Genomic DNA, 13,817 nt, shown 5'->3' on the forward strand with positions numbered 1-13,817 from the left:
TGTAATCCTGTTTTTGCTTACTCATTTCCCATCCACTGCTGCTTCAAGTTGCCTACACAACAGCTGAATTTTGCTCCTGTGTGGCTTGCATCCCGCACAAGCTAGAAGGCATCTGGATGAGAACAGTGAAGGCTTCACCCACCTTTTTCATCTTTGTGTTCCTGACCGTGAAGCGGCGCACAGTGTAGCAGGCATGAATGTTTGTGCTCTTCAGCGTGACTATTATGTTGCCATACTCCTCGCTATTCTCTGACGGCCAGTACTGATCGCATTTTCTCTGAACAAAGACATAGTTGGATGGGTTGGCTGAAGGTTTGAGCTGCTTCTTTGTATTTGTGGTTAGAGCTTTTTTAAAAAGTAAAATCATGGCTAGCTATGTAACCCTCAGTTATTTAGGTACATTTTAGACATCAGCATGTATCATCCCAGACCATTTAAAACAAATTCTGCCCACGTGATTTGGAGAGATGGTAAGGAGTATTTGCTAACAAACTAGAAAATCTCTTACTCTTCCTTTTTCAACAAGGTTTGTGATCATGACAATGATTCCAGTATTTTGTTCCCAAATCATCCTCCAGAAATCTTCAAAGGTAGACTTTAAAGGTCCCTGGGTAGCAATGTAGGCTTTTGCTTTGTTGTAACCCTTCAAAGAAAACCATAATGCTAAGTGAGATGAAAGCAGTATCATGGCAGAGAAATTAATAATTTAAAGGTAACAAAGAAAGGTGCCTTTCTCATTCAGAATAGCGAGGAATTTGTAGCAAAACTCTTACGTGAAGCTGGAAAACATGAACATTTCACGAGTAGCAATGCTTCCTCATTGGGGAAGGATTTAGAGAAGAAAAAATAATTCAAATAACTTACATCAACGTAATTAGCATTAATGTAGTCACTGTGCTTAGAATCTTTTCCTGGTAAAGGCCTCAGCTTCACCCTACTGTGATCATCTGCAGGACAAAGAACAGAACAAGAAGCATTAAGGAAATATGATGCAGAATTGCAAGTAAACATCCTAATTCCCATGTATTGGAGTAGCCCTTATTAATTCCTTGAAGTAACTGGCTTTGGATTGAAGTGGAATGTGACTGTTCTCGGCCATCTGATCATGGTAGCAGTCACTCAGCTCTGCTGGCTCAAGGAGCAGAGCAAATGTCCCCACTCCTTCACCACCCTCAACACACTGAGAAGACAGACTTTGGATCACGCTGTTGCACTCTTTAGCTCTTGTTCTTCTTGCACTCCAATACCTGGCTTCTTGCTTAAATCAGAAAAAAAATGGCAGCCCTTCTGCTTTTGAGCAGCTGTGTGGGGCTGGGAGGTGCTTCCAACACATGCAGAAATGAGACATAGGCTAACTTCAAGAAGGAAACATCTGGCTTTATTTGCCTTCCAACATATGAATGGAGAAAGAGGTTTCTCCTGGTGCCATCTGTAGTACTGAAGTTCCTGCTTCAGTTCTCTAAGGGTGCTTCTCTCAGTGCTTAGAGGGACCAGACACCTCTGTCTAAAATCACAGCTGGGACAATTGCAAAGGATCTCCTTGCACAAGGACATGCAGCGAGAGTGCTACTGGTGCTCAGCCTGTACCTCAACTGATTCTAAGCATGGGATACACCCATTTAATCCCTATGCCATGAAAAACATTCAAGATTTACTGCAACATTTATAAATATAGGAACTTAATGTCGTTGCTCTCCATTTTCATTCCTAAACCACAGTAACTGCTGCATCTGCCATTTGTTCCACATCTGAGAAAAGTTACCGCATTTACACTCCAGCCCTGTACAAATCTGCACTCCAGAGCTGTGTCCAGATTTGCAGTTCTCCGAGGAATACAGGCAAAGCCAGCACTGTGCTACAAAGATCACAGCTTGTCCAAGTCATACACACAGTTGAAGCAGGTTGAAATACAGCAGATGTACTCTGTAAGATTTAGCATCTTTGGGAATACAAAGGAATCCCAGGGATCATCAGTAAAACTTGCTGCTCCACCATGCACTTCCCTTAGGCCAGTTTTCAGATGTTTGCAAGCAGAAGAGCTCTGATCATCAATTTATCCCAGTTTTTCCTCCACAAAGTTTCATAGTAAACTGATAACTTCTAAACCTACACTTGGACCATCAAACTGCAAAATACTTTAAAACAAAAGCTGGAGTGAAATCATAGCCTCAGAGAAGCAAGAATGTCCACTGCCGTTAGAAGGAAAACGCCCTCCCAGCTGCAATTCCACATATTTATTAGTTGTTGTGGAACAATGTAACTTCAGACCACACAGACACGTTGTGAGAGTGCCTTTCCTGGCTGATTAAACATGCTTGCAGTTGTGCTTACTTACACGCTAGGATGTTGATGTATCTGTTCTTGTGCTTGTTGTCAGGGTGGTTGGAGTGCTCTGCAGTGATGTTCATGTCGGCCGTACAGCGCTGCACTTCCTAGGCATAAAATTATTCAAACAGAAAATGTGTCAGCACGAAGAATGAAGTTTTATCTCCTTCTGCAACAGCTCACAGAAACCATGTTTAAAGTACCAATATCTTACTCGCTGGATTAAACACAGTCATTCAGTATTGTGCTGTAGGACATGGTCTGCTTAAACTAAGAAGGCATTCGCTGCTCCCTGATGCCCTTCTCTCCACAGACCTGTGACAGATGCAGTCTGGGCACTGCAGTAGTCTACTGTGCCCCTCTGACCAGCAGTCCATCCATCTTCTGGACTGCATCTCCTGATGCCCCACTCTCTCCCCTCTTCAGCAGACAGAGTGCTTTCAAAGGCAGGAACGGCCCCAGTGTAGGCTACGAAATTAAACATCAAAACCATTTCAACAGAAGACTTTTGACTGCAGGACAACTTATTTGCTTATAACCTCTCCAAACAGGGTTTCTGACATTTCAGTTTGGCATTGACCTTTTGCTAGTTCTCTGAAGAGATGCCTTTTATAAAGTATAAATAAAATAGATTGCTGAAGGTAGCAGCTAGTGCTTTAAATACCACTGCTTGGACAGTGATTAACAGCCAACAATACAGTGAAAAAGATAAAAGGTTGTATCCACGTATATATTCTGGAGCTACGTCTATTCAGTCATTTACAAAGCAGGATGTGTTTGGGCTTGCAAAGTGCTCATGAAGCTAGAAATGCAGACACCAGCCTAGTTAGGTCAGATACCTAATTCCAATTGACTTTTCAGCTCTTCACCTGATCCTTCCTCACCTCACTGAAGAGCAGAACGCAGAGCTACTGAAATGGGGCAGTGCTCCATCAGTTCTTTGCCCTTTCAGAAGAGCAGCTATTTCCCTCGGCCAGGCTGCCCTACAGTTACACCCATCAGGACTGCCCTGCAAACCAAATCACTGCAATCCTCCAACTCACATATTATACCACTTCTGAGTCAGATTTTCTTCTTTTACAACCTTCCTGACAAAGCAAACCCCCTTTTCATCATTAGCTTAAATATTTGCAGTTTTAAAGCACATTTTTGAAAAACATATCAATGTTTGTAATTAACAAAATGGTGGAAGAAGCTAGTTATTCAAATCACTGCCAAGTCCCAGAAATCTCACCAAATAGAATCCATTTCCCCAAGGATGGATGGGGAAGCACCGAATTACTCTGTACTACGGGCTTTAAAAACAACAGCATAGAACCTGCCTAAGAGAGAAAGTCATTAGGAGCTCACAGCTGCTACAAAGATCACAAGCTAAGTGACAGAGAAAAATTATCAAGAGAAATGCTATACAAACAGCAGATGTATCAGAGTTCAGCATTATGCAGACGTTTCACAAAGGAGATGCACTGCAGTTTTCATATCTTCCTCAACATTTACATTTTGAAAGTGCCAAGTATACTAAAACCTTGAGCATTTTACAGCTTTTATGGCCACACAACACTCCCAAATAACAATCGCTTTTTTCTCCACAGGGAGAAATACACTACATTCACATTCAAGGAGATGAGCTGAGCAAAGACAAAGAAGAATCAGACAAAACTCTCAGCTGGTCCTAATAGAATTTTCATAGTTCCATTTCTAGCACAGAAGAAAACCCACACTACAGTGTGTGCTTCCCCTGATGCTGTTTGTCAGCTCCAGTAAACAGGTGACTTCTGCTTATACACCAGGCAGGATCAGTGCAGACTCACTCACAAATGGCAAAGCAGCATCACTTCCCTCTTGCTTTCATTTAATGACACTTTCTTTTACCTTCTATTTATTTATTTTTCTACATGTTGAAATCATGTAACATCCTTGCTGTGCTGCTTGAGGTCACCCCTAAAAAATGCTCCTCCATTTCTGAAAAGCCTGACTTCAAACACATATCGCTACAAAACTCTCTTCAGACGTTATTAGCATTGAAATATTTATGCCACATGCAGTGCAGATGAATCCAGTAAGGTTCTGTGGAGAATACTCTCAAAAGTTAGAGAATTTAATAGGGAATTACATCCCTGCTAAGGAATTTTCTCTGACAGTTTAAATACTACATAGTAAATGCATCCCTTTCTATTAAATTCTATAGGATTCTTCCATAAGGGAATTGTTGGTAAGGTTAATCACTTTAATTAACCTTTTTATGTTGATGCCGACTGTTTTCTCAGCTGTACGTGTTCCCAGCTGGCCAATACAAAGTTAATAGAAGAGGAAGATTAAGGGAAGATGGTGAAAAACACAGCAGTGGAAAAGAAGGTCTTATGCTGTGAGAGCTGATCCTCTGAAAATGCCTTTTCTTAACACTGAACGTTTTAAATGAATTTTAATACTCCGGCAGACTGCTACAATGGTGGATTCCTACCCTGCACCCTGCAGAAAAACAGCAAAAGGAGGCCGTCCAAGAAAAGCCTCCCCTTGCCAATGCGCCTCCTTTTTCCTTTTGCCTTGTCTTTTGTAACATCAGTGTAGAACAATAAAAGGCCATTTCAAGTTCAGCCTGCCTGCTCCAGTCCACAACGCAAAGAAGGCACTGGGGCACTGCAGCTGGCAGACAAGGGGCCAGAGGACAGACGACGTCCTCCAGCTTCCTGCTGGCTGGCAAGTCATTCATCTGCATGTGAGGCATCCCCACGTTGGATCACTGGTACAGCCTAAGTTTGCAGGCAAACGGCCAGGTCAGGTCTGATCCCAGGCTGCTCACTGCAGCCTTAACAAACTCTGCAATTAGCACTTAACTGCTTTTAGCACCTCAGAGCAGAACACTGCCCCTATCACTACTGCATTATTCACCATCTCATATCAAAGGAACTTTTCAGCTCTGGGCTCTTTTCTTCAGTTTCCTCAATCCTGCGTGGTCTCTTCTAGTGATTGTAAAGGTGCGCTGCTGCTCCTCGTGTTTAACTCTGCAGAACACATTACTGTCCAAAGATAAATAGATAAAGGATCTCATTCTGTCCTTTCAACTTATCATTGACAACCCAAGAAACCAAGTGCATCGTTTCAGTTGACTGTTAGTTACTGTAAAAAGTGTTCTAGTCTACGCTATTATGGCTAATTTAGCTTTTAATTATATTGTCCATGCTAATGCTAATTGGAATTTGATACACCCAGGTTTAACGACCCATTTTCATTGCCTTTCTGAAACAAGTTAAAGATTAGTTTCTCCTAAACTTCAAAGAATTTCCATTTAAGTGTAAAATCAAACAGCTCCAGCATCTTGCTGGCAATACAAGGCTCTGAGCAGGAATTTTTGCTACAGTGACTGAGCAGGAACTCGGTCTCTTGATTTGGCCTTATGCAGTGCTGCTGTTGTTTCCCATTAGTTCATTAAGGAGATGTCCTAGGAGGAGCTGAACTGTAAAAGCCTATGAATAGCAATGAGCAGGAGTCATGAACAAAGGAAGGATCCTAATCCAAAGGGCTAAATTAGAGAAGATCCATCGCTCCGTTTTGATATAATTGTGGTATTTTTCAGTACCAAAGCAGTTCGTTCATCCGCCTTTAAGATCATTTTTGATCTATTATTTTAATCCCAAATTAGAGAGTTCTCTGGTAGTGCTCTTGCTGTTTCTTTTATCACAGCAAACATGGCACACCAATAGAGACAGCAAATAGCATCTGAAGATCTCCCACAGGAGCAGTGTAGATTTTTGCAGTAATTTAGCACTAGTAGAAACTCTCTGATGGCACTTAAAGAGAGAGGTGAGCTGGGGACAGCCTAGACAGAAGGGGAAAACAAATAAACCAAAAGGACTGAACACAGGAATAACAGTGGAGGAATCCTGAATAAAGAGTTAAAAATTGATGCAAGTGTGAGCAAGTTGGGACCACTGATGAGGCGTGCATGCTGCTGGGCTGCATACCCAGTGCTGCCTGCAGATGTGAGAGCAGCGGATGGTGGAGCATCTGCTCACTGCATCCTGCCCTTCAGTGTGTATGGAGGTGGGAATATGACCAAAATCTCACACTCCTCGTGTGCAGCTATGGTTCCTCTGAGTGGGGCTTCTAGGCACAGACTTTTGAGAATATCATTAGTGACAGCCAGCCAGGAGGTATTTAAGAACTATGTGGATGTGGCACTAAGGGACTTGGTTTGGTGATGTGAATGGTAGGTCAGGTTGATGGTTGGACTTAATGATCTTAAAGGTCTTTTTCAACCCAAATGATTGTACGGTATCTGAATTTCTTTTGCTGTTTCTCTTCAACTTTATCTCTTAATTCATGCCACCTTGTTGGTCTGACAGTAAGCTAGACTCCAGGAAGGCCCTCCTCTGCAGGGATCCTTCATCCTCCAGCTGCACAGTGCTGCTTCCCTTTGCTTTCACTGCAGCAATGCACAGCCTGAGAATACCCTTAATTATGGCAGTTTTAGGTCAAGTTTCTAAAACATTTCCCACTGCAGCAATGTTTGCTAGCAGCACGCTTTTGAAATGGCATCTTTCTAGTGCCAAATTCCTTGGTGTAGATACTGTAATAAGTATGGGTCTGGTGTACGCTGTGTCTAATCTGTAAAGGACGCCAGTATAACTACACAGTATTTTTAGTGTCTCAAGAAATGTGCAAAGCACAGCATTATCTCAGTCTTCAATGCAGCCCTTCACAAGAGAATAACATTCCGAGGTCGCTGGTTAAAGAGAGCTTGTGACCCCTGCCCCGAGTCGCAACAACCATGAGAATAACGCCAGCAAATCCCTGCCCCATCACTGAAGATATGGATTCGTTATTTTCTTACTCTTTGAGACGTTTAGAAGAAGGTGCCGCTGGAGAATAAAGATATTTTCAATTTATGTGATGAGGGAGCTAGACAGCCTGCCTCCGAGTTCAGCGAGCCTGTTCAGACTCCAAATTGGCAATGATTCACTGCACTCGGACAGCCACAGGCAGGAGAGAGGTCTGCAGAGACGGCACTCACCCGCTCTAATCGCTCCTGCAGCAGTGCTGACCGACCCACTCAGAATTTGGGGGGAGGTAAATAAAATCATCGGATCTCAGAAATCCAAATAGGACATTATAATACACAAATTCACAGTTAGCTTTGGGGATGGAGGGTGATTTCTTGGCTTAATGCTCCATTCTTAGAGTGAAAGGACATGACTATGAGAAGAAATTACTGTGCTCTTCCAGAAACAGGCCAGGAGGAGGGAGTGAAAAGCTTTACTGTGGGTGGTGGCACTTCACACTCTTTCTGATACAAGAATTTGGAGGGCACATGCCCTACGTAATCAGACTGAGTATCAGGGGGACAGAAGATGGCGAATGTGACACCAGTTTTGCGAAAGAGAATCAGAAGGGATTTCAGGCACTACAGCCCACTAAGTCTGACTGGTCTATGGGGAAAACTGCTAGACACTATAATAAATAGCAGAGTTAGTGAGTGCCTCTAACACACCGTGGAGAGGTCCCTGAGGAAGCCCATAGGCAAGGACAGTCTAGAAGAGAGTCACATATATGGATTTCTGAAATGTTTTTGAAAAGGCCTCTCAGAAAACATTACTCAAAAAACTGATCTGTTGAGGAGCAAAAGGAAAATTCCTTTTGCATATGAACAGGTATTTACCACATGGGAATTGTCAGTGTTCACATTTCTCCAGTGGGACATCATGGGGACCTAATCTATTCATAAATGGACCGCAAAGGAGACAAAGTGTGTTTATAATACAAAATTATTCAGGATAATTTAAAAAAAAAAAAAAAAAGCTGTTTGCCAAGGGAAGCAGAATGATCTCCCAGTATGAAGTGGCTGAATGATAAAATGGCAAATGAAATTCAATGTTGATAAATGCAAAGTGATGTACTTGAGAAAAACAACCCTAACTATATATACACACTGACAGCTTCTCAATTTGCTATTGCCATTCAGTGACGAGACCTTGGGGTCACAGCTGATAGTTTTCTAGAGGTGTCAGCTGAGTGCTCAATAGTTGTTAAAAAACAAATAGTATGTTAGGAAGGATGAAAGTAATAGAAAACCAAAGAGAAAACATCACTGTGCTCCTGCACAACTCTGCAGTAAATCCACTCATTACACGCTGTGCACAGTTTCGGTCTCCCCACCTCAGAAAGGATAAGGCAGAGGAAGAAAAAAGGTGTCACCCTAAGTGTACAATGGCTTCCTCAAACAACAGATCAAATACTTCAGATTTCAAAAATGTTGATTAAGGAAGGGATAATATCATACACAGAAGCACAGAGAATCATACGAAGCGTTTAAATGAAAAAGGATGTACTTTGTAATGCAAAAACCAGGAGACACAGAGGTGTTATCAGGCATGAGTTAAAACAAAACGAAATCCTTTCTAGAGAAACAAATTATAGAATTCACTACTGTGGGAAGTGGGGCATTAGAGCTTTTAGGTACTAAGAGTCTACCAGGGTTTGAGAAGCAGCCAGAAATTTATGGAAGAAAAGTCTGTAAACGTCTATTAAACAGCAATGCCAAGAAAATTCCTGGCTACACCTCTCAGTCTCTCCTCAGTCTTGTTCCAGTGCACACAGGGAAAGAGGCACCAAACCCTGCCCCAGTGCTGCCCAGTGAAAACATGGCATCTCACCCCAGATGCCACGGCAAAAAGGGCTGGTGCTGCCTGGGAACAAGCCAAAAAAATTCCTTGAGCTTTTCTCAGCTTTAAGTCAAACAAATCCCAAGCTGAAATACAAAGAGTTACATCAGAAACCAGCACTGATAATGCAGGAGTGTGGACTTGAGTTCAAAAAGTTAACGTTGCTCAATATCAAATTGGGTGATGTCTAGCTTATATCAAAAACTGAAAATTCATGGGACTCAAAGGAAATCTCAGCAGTTCTGTACATAGAGGAAAGCCCAGCTATCACCAGACAAGAAAGCTGGGTACCTGCACTGCAGTTACCCACAGGGAATAAGGAATCAGTTTGGATGTACTTTCCATCACAGGATTTGTGAGTTCCCAGTCCTTTTTTCCTCTGCACATCTAAGCACATTCAGGAAAGATCTTGCTGTAATTACACTCGTTTTAAGAGGACAGAGGTAGCATTCATAAAATTTACTTTCACAGGCACCTTCTTCATTTAAAAATGAACTGCACACAACACACAGCTGCCAAAAGAACAGGCAGAGATTCACACCAAAAAGCAGGCATCATTTCACCCACAGGGTCTGTGAACAATTCTGGCTTCACTCTTCCATCCCATCTCTGTGAACTGTAAGGCAGAAAATGAGGCCCCCGGGGTGTCCGCAGGGCAGAACATAAGCAATGCAAGGGAGCTGGGAGGTTGATCCCAACCAGTGACCTTCTTGTTCCTACTCCCTCTCTTCACTGTACAAGATTTTGTTTAGTCTTTAGGAGGCAGAGACCACAGCGACACAGAACACACAACTGATGCAGCTATGCTGACTTCAAAGGAGGTTATCTAAATTTTGAGCCAGTGGGGAGAACAGAATTCGTGTGCAGTGCAGCTGGAGAGTTTAAGTTCCTGCTGAGGGGACCCTGCGCTCCCAGGAACAGGACTAATTGGCTCCAGCCATGTCTCCTGACTGGCAGCTATGGTGTGGCACCCGCAGCCGGGGGCTCTGGGAGAAAGGGAGAAATAGGGCTATTAGAGCAGTGTTTTCCTTCCCTAAAACATGGACGTAAGGTGTCCAACATTTGTTAATAGCAGTGATTTTGTGACAGCTGAAGCAAAGCCAGCTTAAAGCCAGACCAAGTTTACAAATGTGTTGGTGATTATTTTGAATAATTAAATGGTGTAAAACCCAGCTGTGATGAATAGCACTGGGGTCGCAATTCATAAATAATTGAGAAGAGTGAGTTGCATTTGATCACCCTGATCAAATTCTACTCTCTGGAGAATAAATGTTTGTCCTGAATACCATCAACATTGTTAAATGCCTCAATATTCCTGCTCAGCCATCCAGCCAGCAGTCAATTGAACTAAATCACTTTAACACCTTACACATTTGCCTTCCTCATGAATACAAAATGTTTCTAACTTGCACAATGGTTTTTGGGCATCATACAAAGCAGCCACTCTTTATAGACAGTAAACAAACAGCAACGATAAATGTTTTAAATGATCCCATTAAAAACAATTCCCACATACAGTCTTGTCTTTACTGCAGTAAGTAAAGAAGCTGTAGATATTAGGCCACCTATTTTGTTTCATTGCCTTGTTTGTAAGCAGAGCTGCCTGTGTAATTCACATGCTTTGCACGAACACACCTCTTTTTGCTGATGGGGAAGCCAGTATCCACAGCTTCAATGCAATTTCCTGGGGCTCCTCCTGTTTCTCTACACTTCTCAAAGTTCAGCTGTGATTGTGATTAGACTGAATGCAAGACATGTCTAAAAACTAGGCAGAGAATACTGAATTCTTAGCATCCGACTGCAGTCCATCCTCATGCTATGTGATGTTTACCATATTTTGGCAGTATGGGTTTGGTAACCCAGTCAGTGCAAATTGCTTTCATTTCTTTGGAATTACTTCCAATTTATAGCATATTTATAGGTCATAATCTGTCCTAAACAGCTAGTAAGATGCAAATTTTAAAATAGTTAACATTAAGTGAACACTCACAAACAAGCCTTAATCTTTTACTGGAACAAAATAACCAATTGCTCCAATAGCAATGGAGGAAGGACTCCAGGAACCGACAGTGCAAACAGAAGGAACAGCCACTGTTTGGGTTTTTTCACTGAAGACCAAAAACTGTTATTCTCTCTCACAGTGAGCATTGTTCTGCTCATTTTGGGCAAAGGCTAAGTATCTTATTAGCACGACTTGAAAAAACAAATTCTGGGCCAACAGGACTAAAATCAGCTGCAGATTATAAGAGAAATATGGAGTTGAAAATAACTGCTTGCATCTTCATGTTGCAGGCATATAACAAAAACCAAGTAAGGTTCCCCTTAAAGGCACTAACTGTAATAGAAGCCCGCCTCAGACTCTTGCTCTGTGGCGCGGAGAAGCCTTCTGTAAACATCCAGTCCCAGACTGTTCATACCTGGTGGCAAATTGGTCTTTCTCTCTTTCTCCTGATGCATTTGAGTACTGCATTTACCTGACACGACAGCATCACACAGATGTCACACAGCCTCTTACTATTAATACGCAATTAACTTTAGGAAAACAACATTTTACTAGAGGATCATTAAATCATACCTCAAAGTCTTCTGAGAACCCATGCTGGTTATTAGAATACAGCTCACTGATGTGTTTAACGAACTGCTTGACTGGAATTGCTTCCATATCATCTGTAGAAAGAAAGAGACACTCAGGGTTGCCATTTGTCTCATACGTAAAATTTCAAGATCCACTCTCAGCTGCAGACTTGGGAAATAAAGTACCGAGTGCTAACACACGTAGATCTGAGTTCCCAGCGGTAGAGCTAGTTCAATATGCAGTAATAAGAAAGCTTGATAAATCTGGACAATTTTGATGTACATTCATATTATATTTCTAATTCTAAGCACTGCAAATATGAATATTGAGTCTATTCCCTGTGAATCTTATTTAAAAAGACCAATTGAAATTCAAGCATTGTTTAGTTCTTGTATGCAGTTTGAAGGTAGCTGTGAAGGGAATGATGAGATCTTCTCTCCTTCCACGCTGTATAAAAAGAACAGTGTAGACCCAAAATAGGAAAGCATAGATCATAATTGCACCCAGTAAGCTTTTATCAGACTGAGCAGAAACGAAGACTTTTCTCCTGGAATGGAGGAATTACTAACTTTTTCCTTTTTACACAAAAATGAATCAAAAGAGAGAGAATTTAGCATGAAATTGGCTCTGAGCAAAAGAATAGGGAACATGACACCCACACTAATTTGAGCTTTCTCTCATGGCAGGCACTGTTCATAACACTGAATATGTCTTCCTCTGGACCACTTGTTCTTGCTCACCACGGTGCAAACGCTACCCCGTATTCACTGATAAGTGACCCGCAGACATTTTCTCAAAAGAAAGAAGCTAAATGCTTGACCTGAACTAAAGACAGAGACCATTTCTAGCACCTATGGCGGATCCTAACAAAACTGGAGTGCAGGACGGTTGCCTCATTTCTCACTCTTTCTCTCAACAAAGGCATAGACGCTGTTATAACCACCGCTGCAGTTGGTAGAAACACTGCGCTTGCCAAGATTCATTAGTTAATATTTTCAGTCTGGCATTTTGAAAATGTAAATTGCTATACAACTGTGATTACTTTCAGCATGTGAAATAATCTATTGCCTGATGGCTACTATTGTCTGACTGCATGATTTTATGGCAACACGCTGGTATTTATGTATCCCATTTAATATTCTTCTGAAGATCGCATCTAGTTTATGTTTACTCCCAGTAATTCAGTGATGTACTTTTGCTCCCATTTCGCAGCCATATGGTTTGGTACTACAGCTGCATTATAATCTGGATTCCTTTCCTTTTGAACATCTACATTATGATAGAAAAAATCCAAATATTTCTACAGATACTTAGCAAAATTTAACGATAAATAAATAGATGTGACATTTACTGTATTCAGAGTGAAAGATCTTTGGCAGCTAAAACCCCTAAGCTGTCACATATGCTTTTCTTAGCAAAGGGTATGAAGATCTGTATGTGTAAATGAGGTTCTACTTTGGCAAGAATTTTATAGATCCAGCCCTGACAACCTGATTGCTCTCCAGCTGATGGCAGTTAATATTGACCATGTCATTACTTCTCTACTCTTATTTTATCAGGTAGCGCTCTAGGGTGGCTTTTTGCATCTATTGACATTTTCAGATTTCAATCAGCTCTCTTCTATTTTATTTACACGAGCCAATTGTTCAAGATATGTTTGCAATCTGATCACCTCCCGGTGTAGTAATGCTACTTTAATTAACCACATGCTCATTTGCTGAATAATAAAGAACTCAAAACATTTGACAAGTGTATGTTCCTCTTAGTGAAAAGCTGCAGAATGCAGAAATGCTGCACTTAACAATATTTAAGTGCTAACATTTATTTTGTGCAATACTGAGTACCACCTCATAGCAACATTTGTATTAATATTTTTGATGCCAAGACACTTGAATGGAATGAGCTATACGAACAGCAGTCAATAGCAAGAGCCTGTAAAACAATCTTTCCTCTCCTGAAAAGTAACATCCTAAATTTCCCTGAAAATAGCTTGTGTGATGATAGCAATTTCACACACTGTCACAGGAAAAGATCCATATTTATTATTTTTTCTTGAGTAGTCTAGCCCAGCTGAGACCAACCAAGATCAAGGATTCACTGTAGCAAACTCGAGTGTCCAATTTAATTTTGCAGAAGGTAGAATTTAATTTTAATTGTGATCTGTGAGCCAAAAAATACATTAGAGATAACGCACTCTCCAGTCCGTTGAATTCCCACCAATTTCAAGGATGGGTCTGAACCAGAGATCCATGGCAAAA

At 41.5% G+C, this 13,817-nt stretch overlaps 1 protein-coding gene across 1 annotated transcript in view; it reads right to left on the reverse strand.

The window, feature by feature from the left end:
• The window catches only part of PTPRG (protein tyrosine phosphatase receptor type G), a 378,176-nt gene that overhangs the window by 17,693 nt on the left and 346,666 nt on the right, over positions 1-13,817 (reverse strand). Inside the window, exons 15-19 of the mRNA XM_042823259.1 lie at positions 11,560-11,651; positions 2,336-2,432; positions 865-947; positions 509-643; positions 143-277 (exon numbers count right to left, since the gene is read on the reverse strand). Coding sequence (XP_042679193.1) covers positions 143-277; positions 509-643; positions 865-947; positions 2,336-2,432; positions 11,560-11,651 — 542 coding nt within the window. The remainder of the gene's footprint in view (positions 1-142; positions 278-508; positions 644-864; positions 948-2,335; positions 2,433-11,559; positions 11,652-13,817) is intronic.

Source organism: Centrocercus urophasianus, unplaced genomic scaffold, assembly GCF_019232065.1.
Source record: "Centrocercus urophasianus isolate 14NV4802_14NV808 unplaced genomic scaffold, USGS_Curo_1.0 seq_22, whole genome shotgun sequence".
NCBI lineage: Eukaryota > Metazoa > Chordata > Aves > Galliformes > Phasianidae > Centrocercus > Centrocercus urophasianus.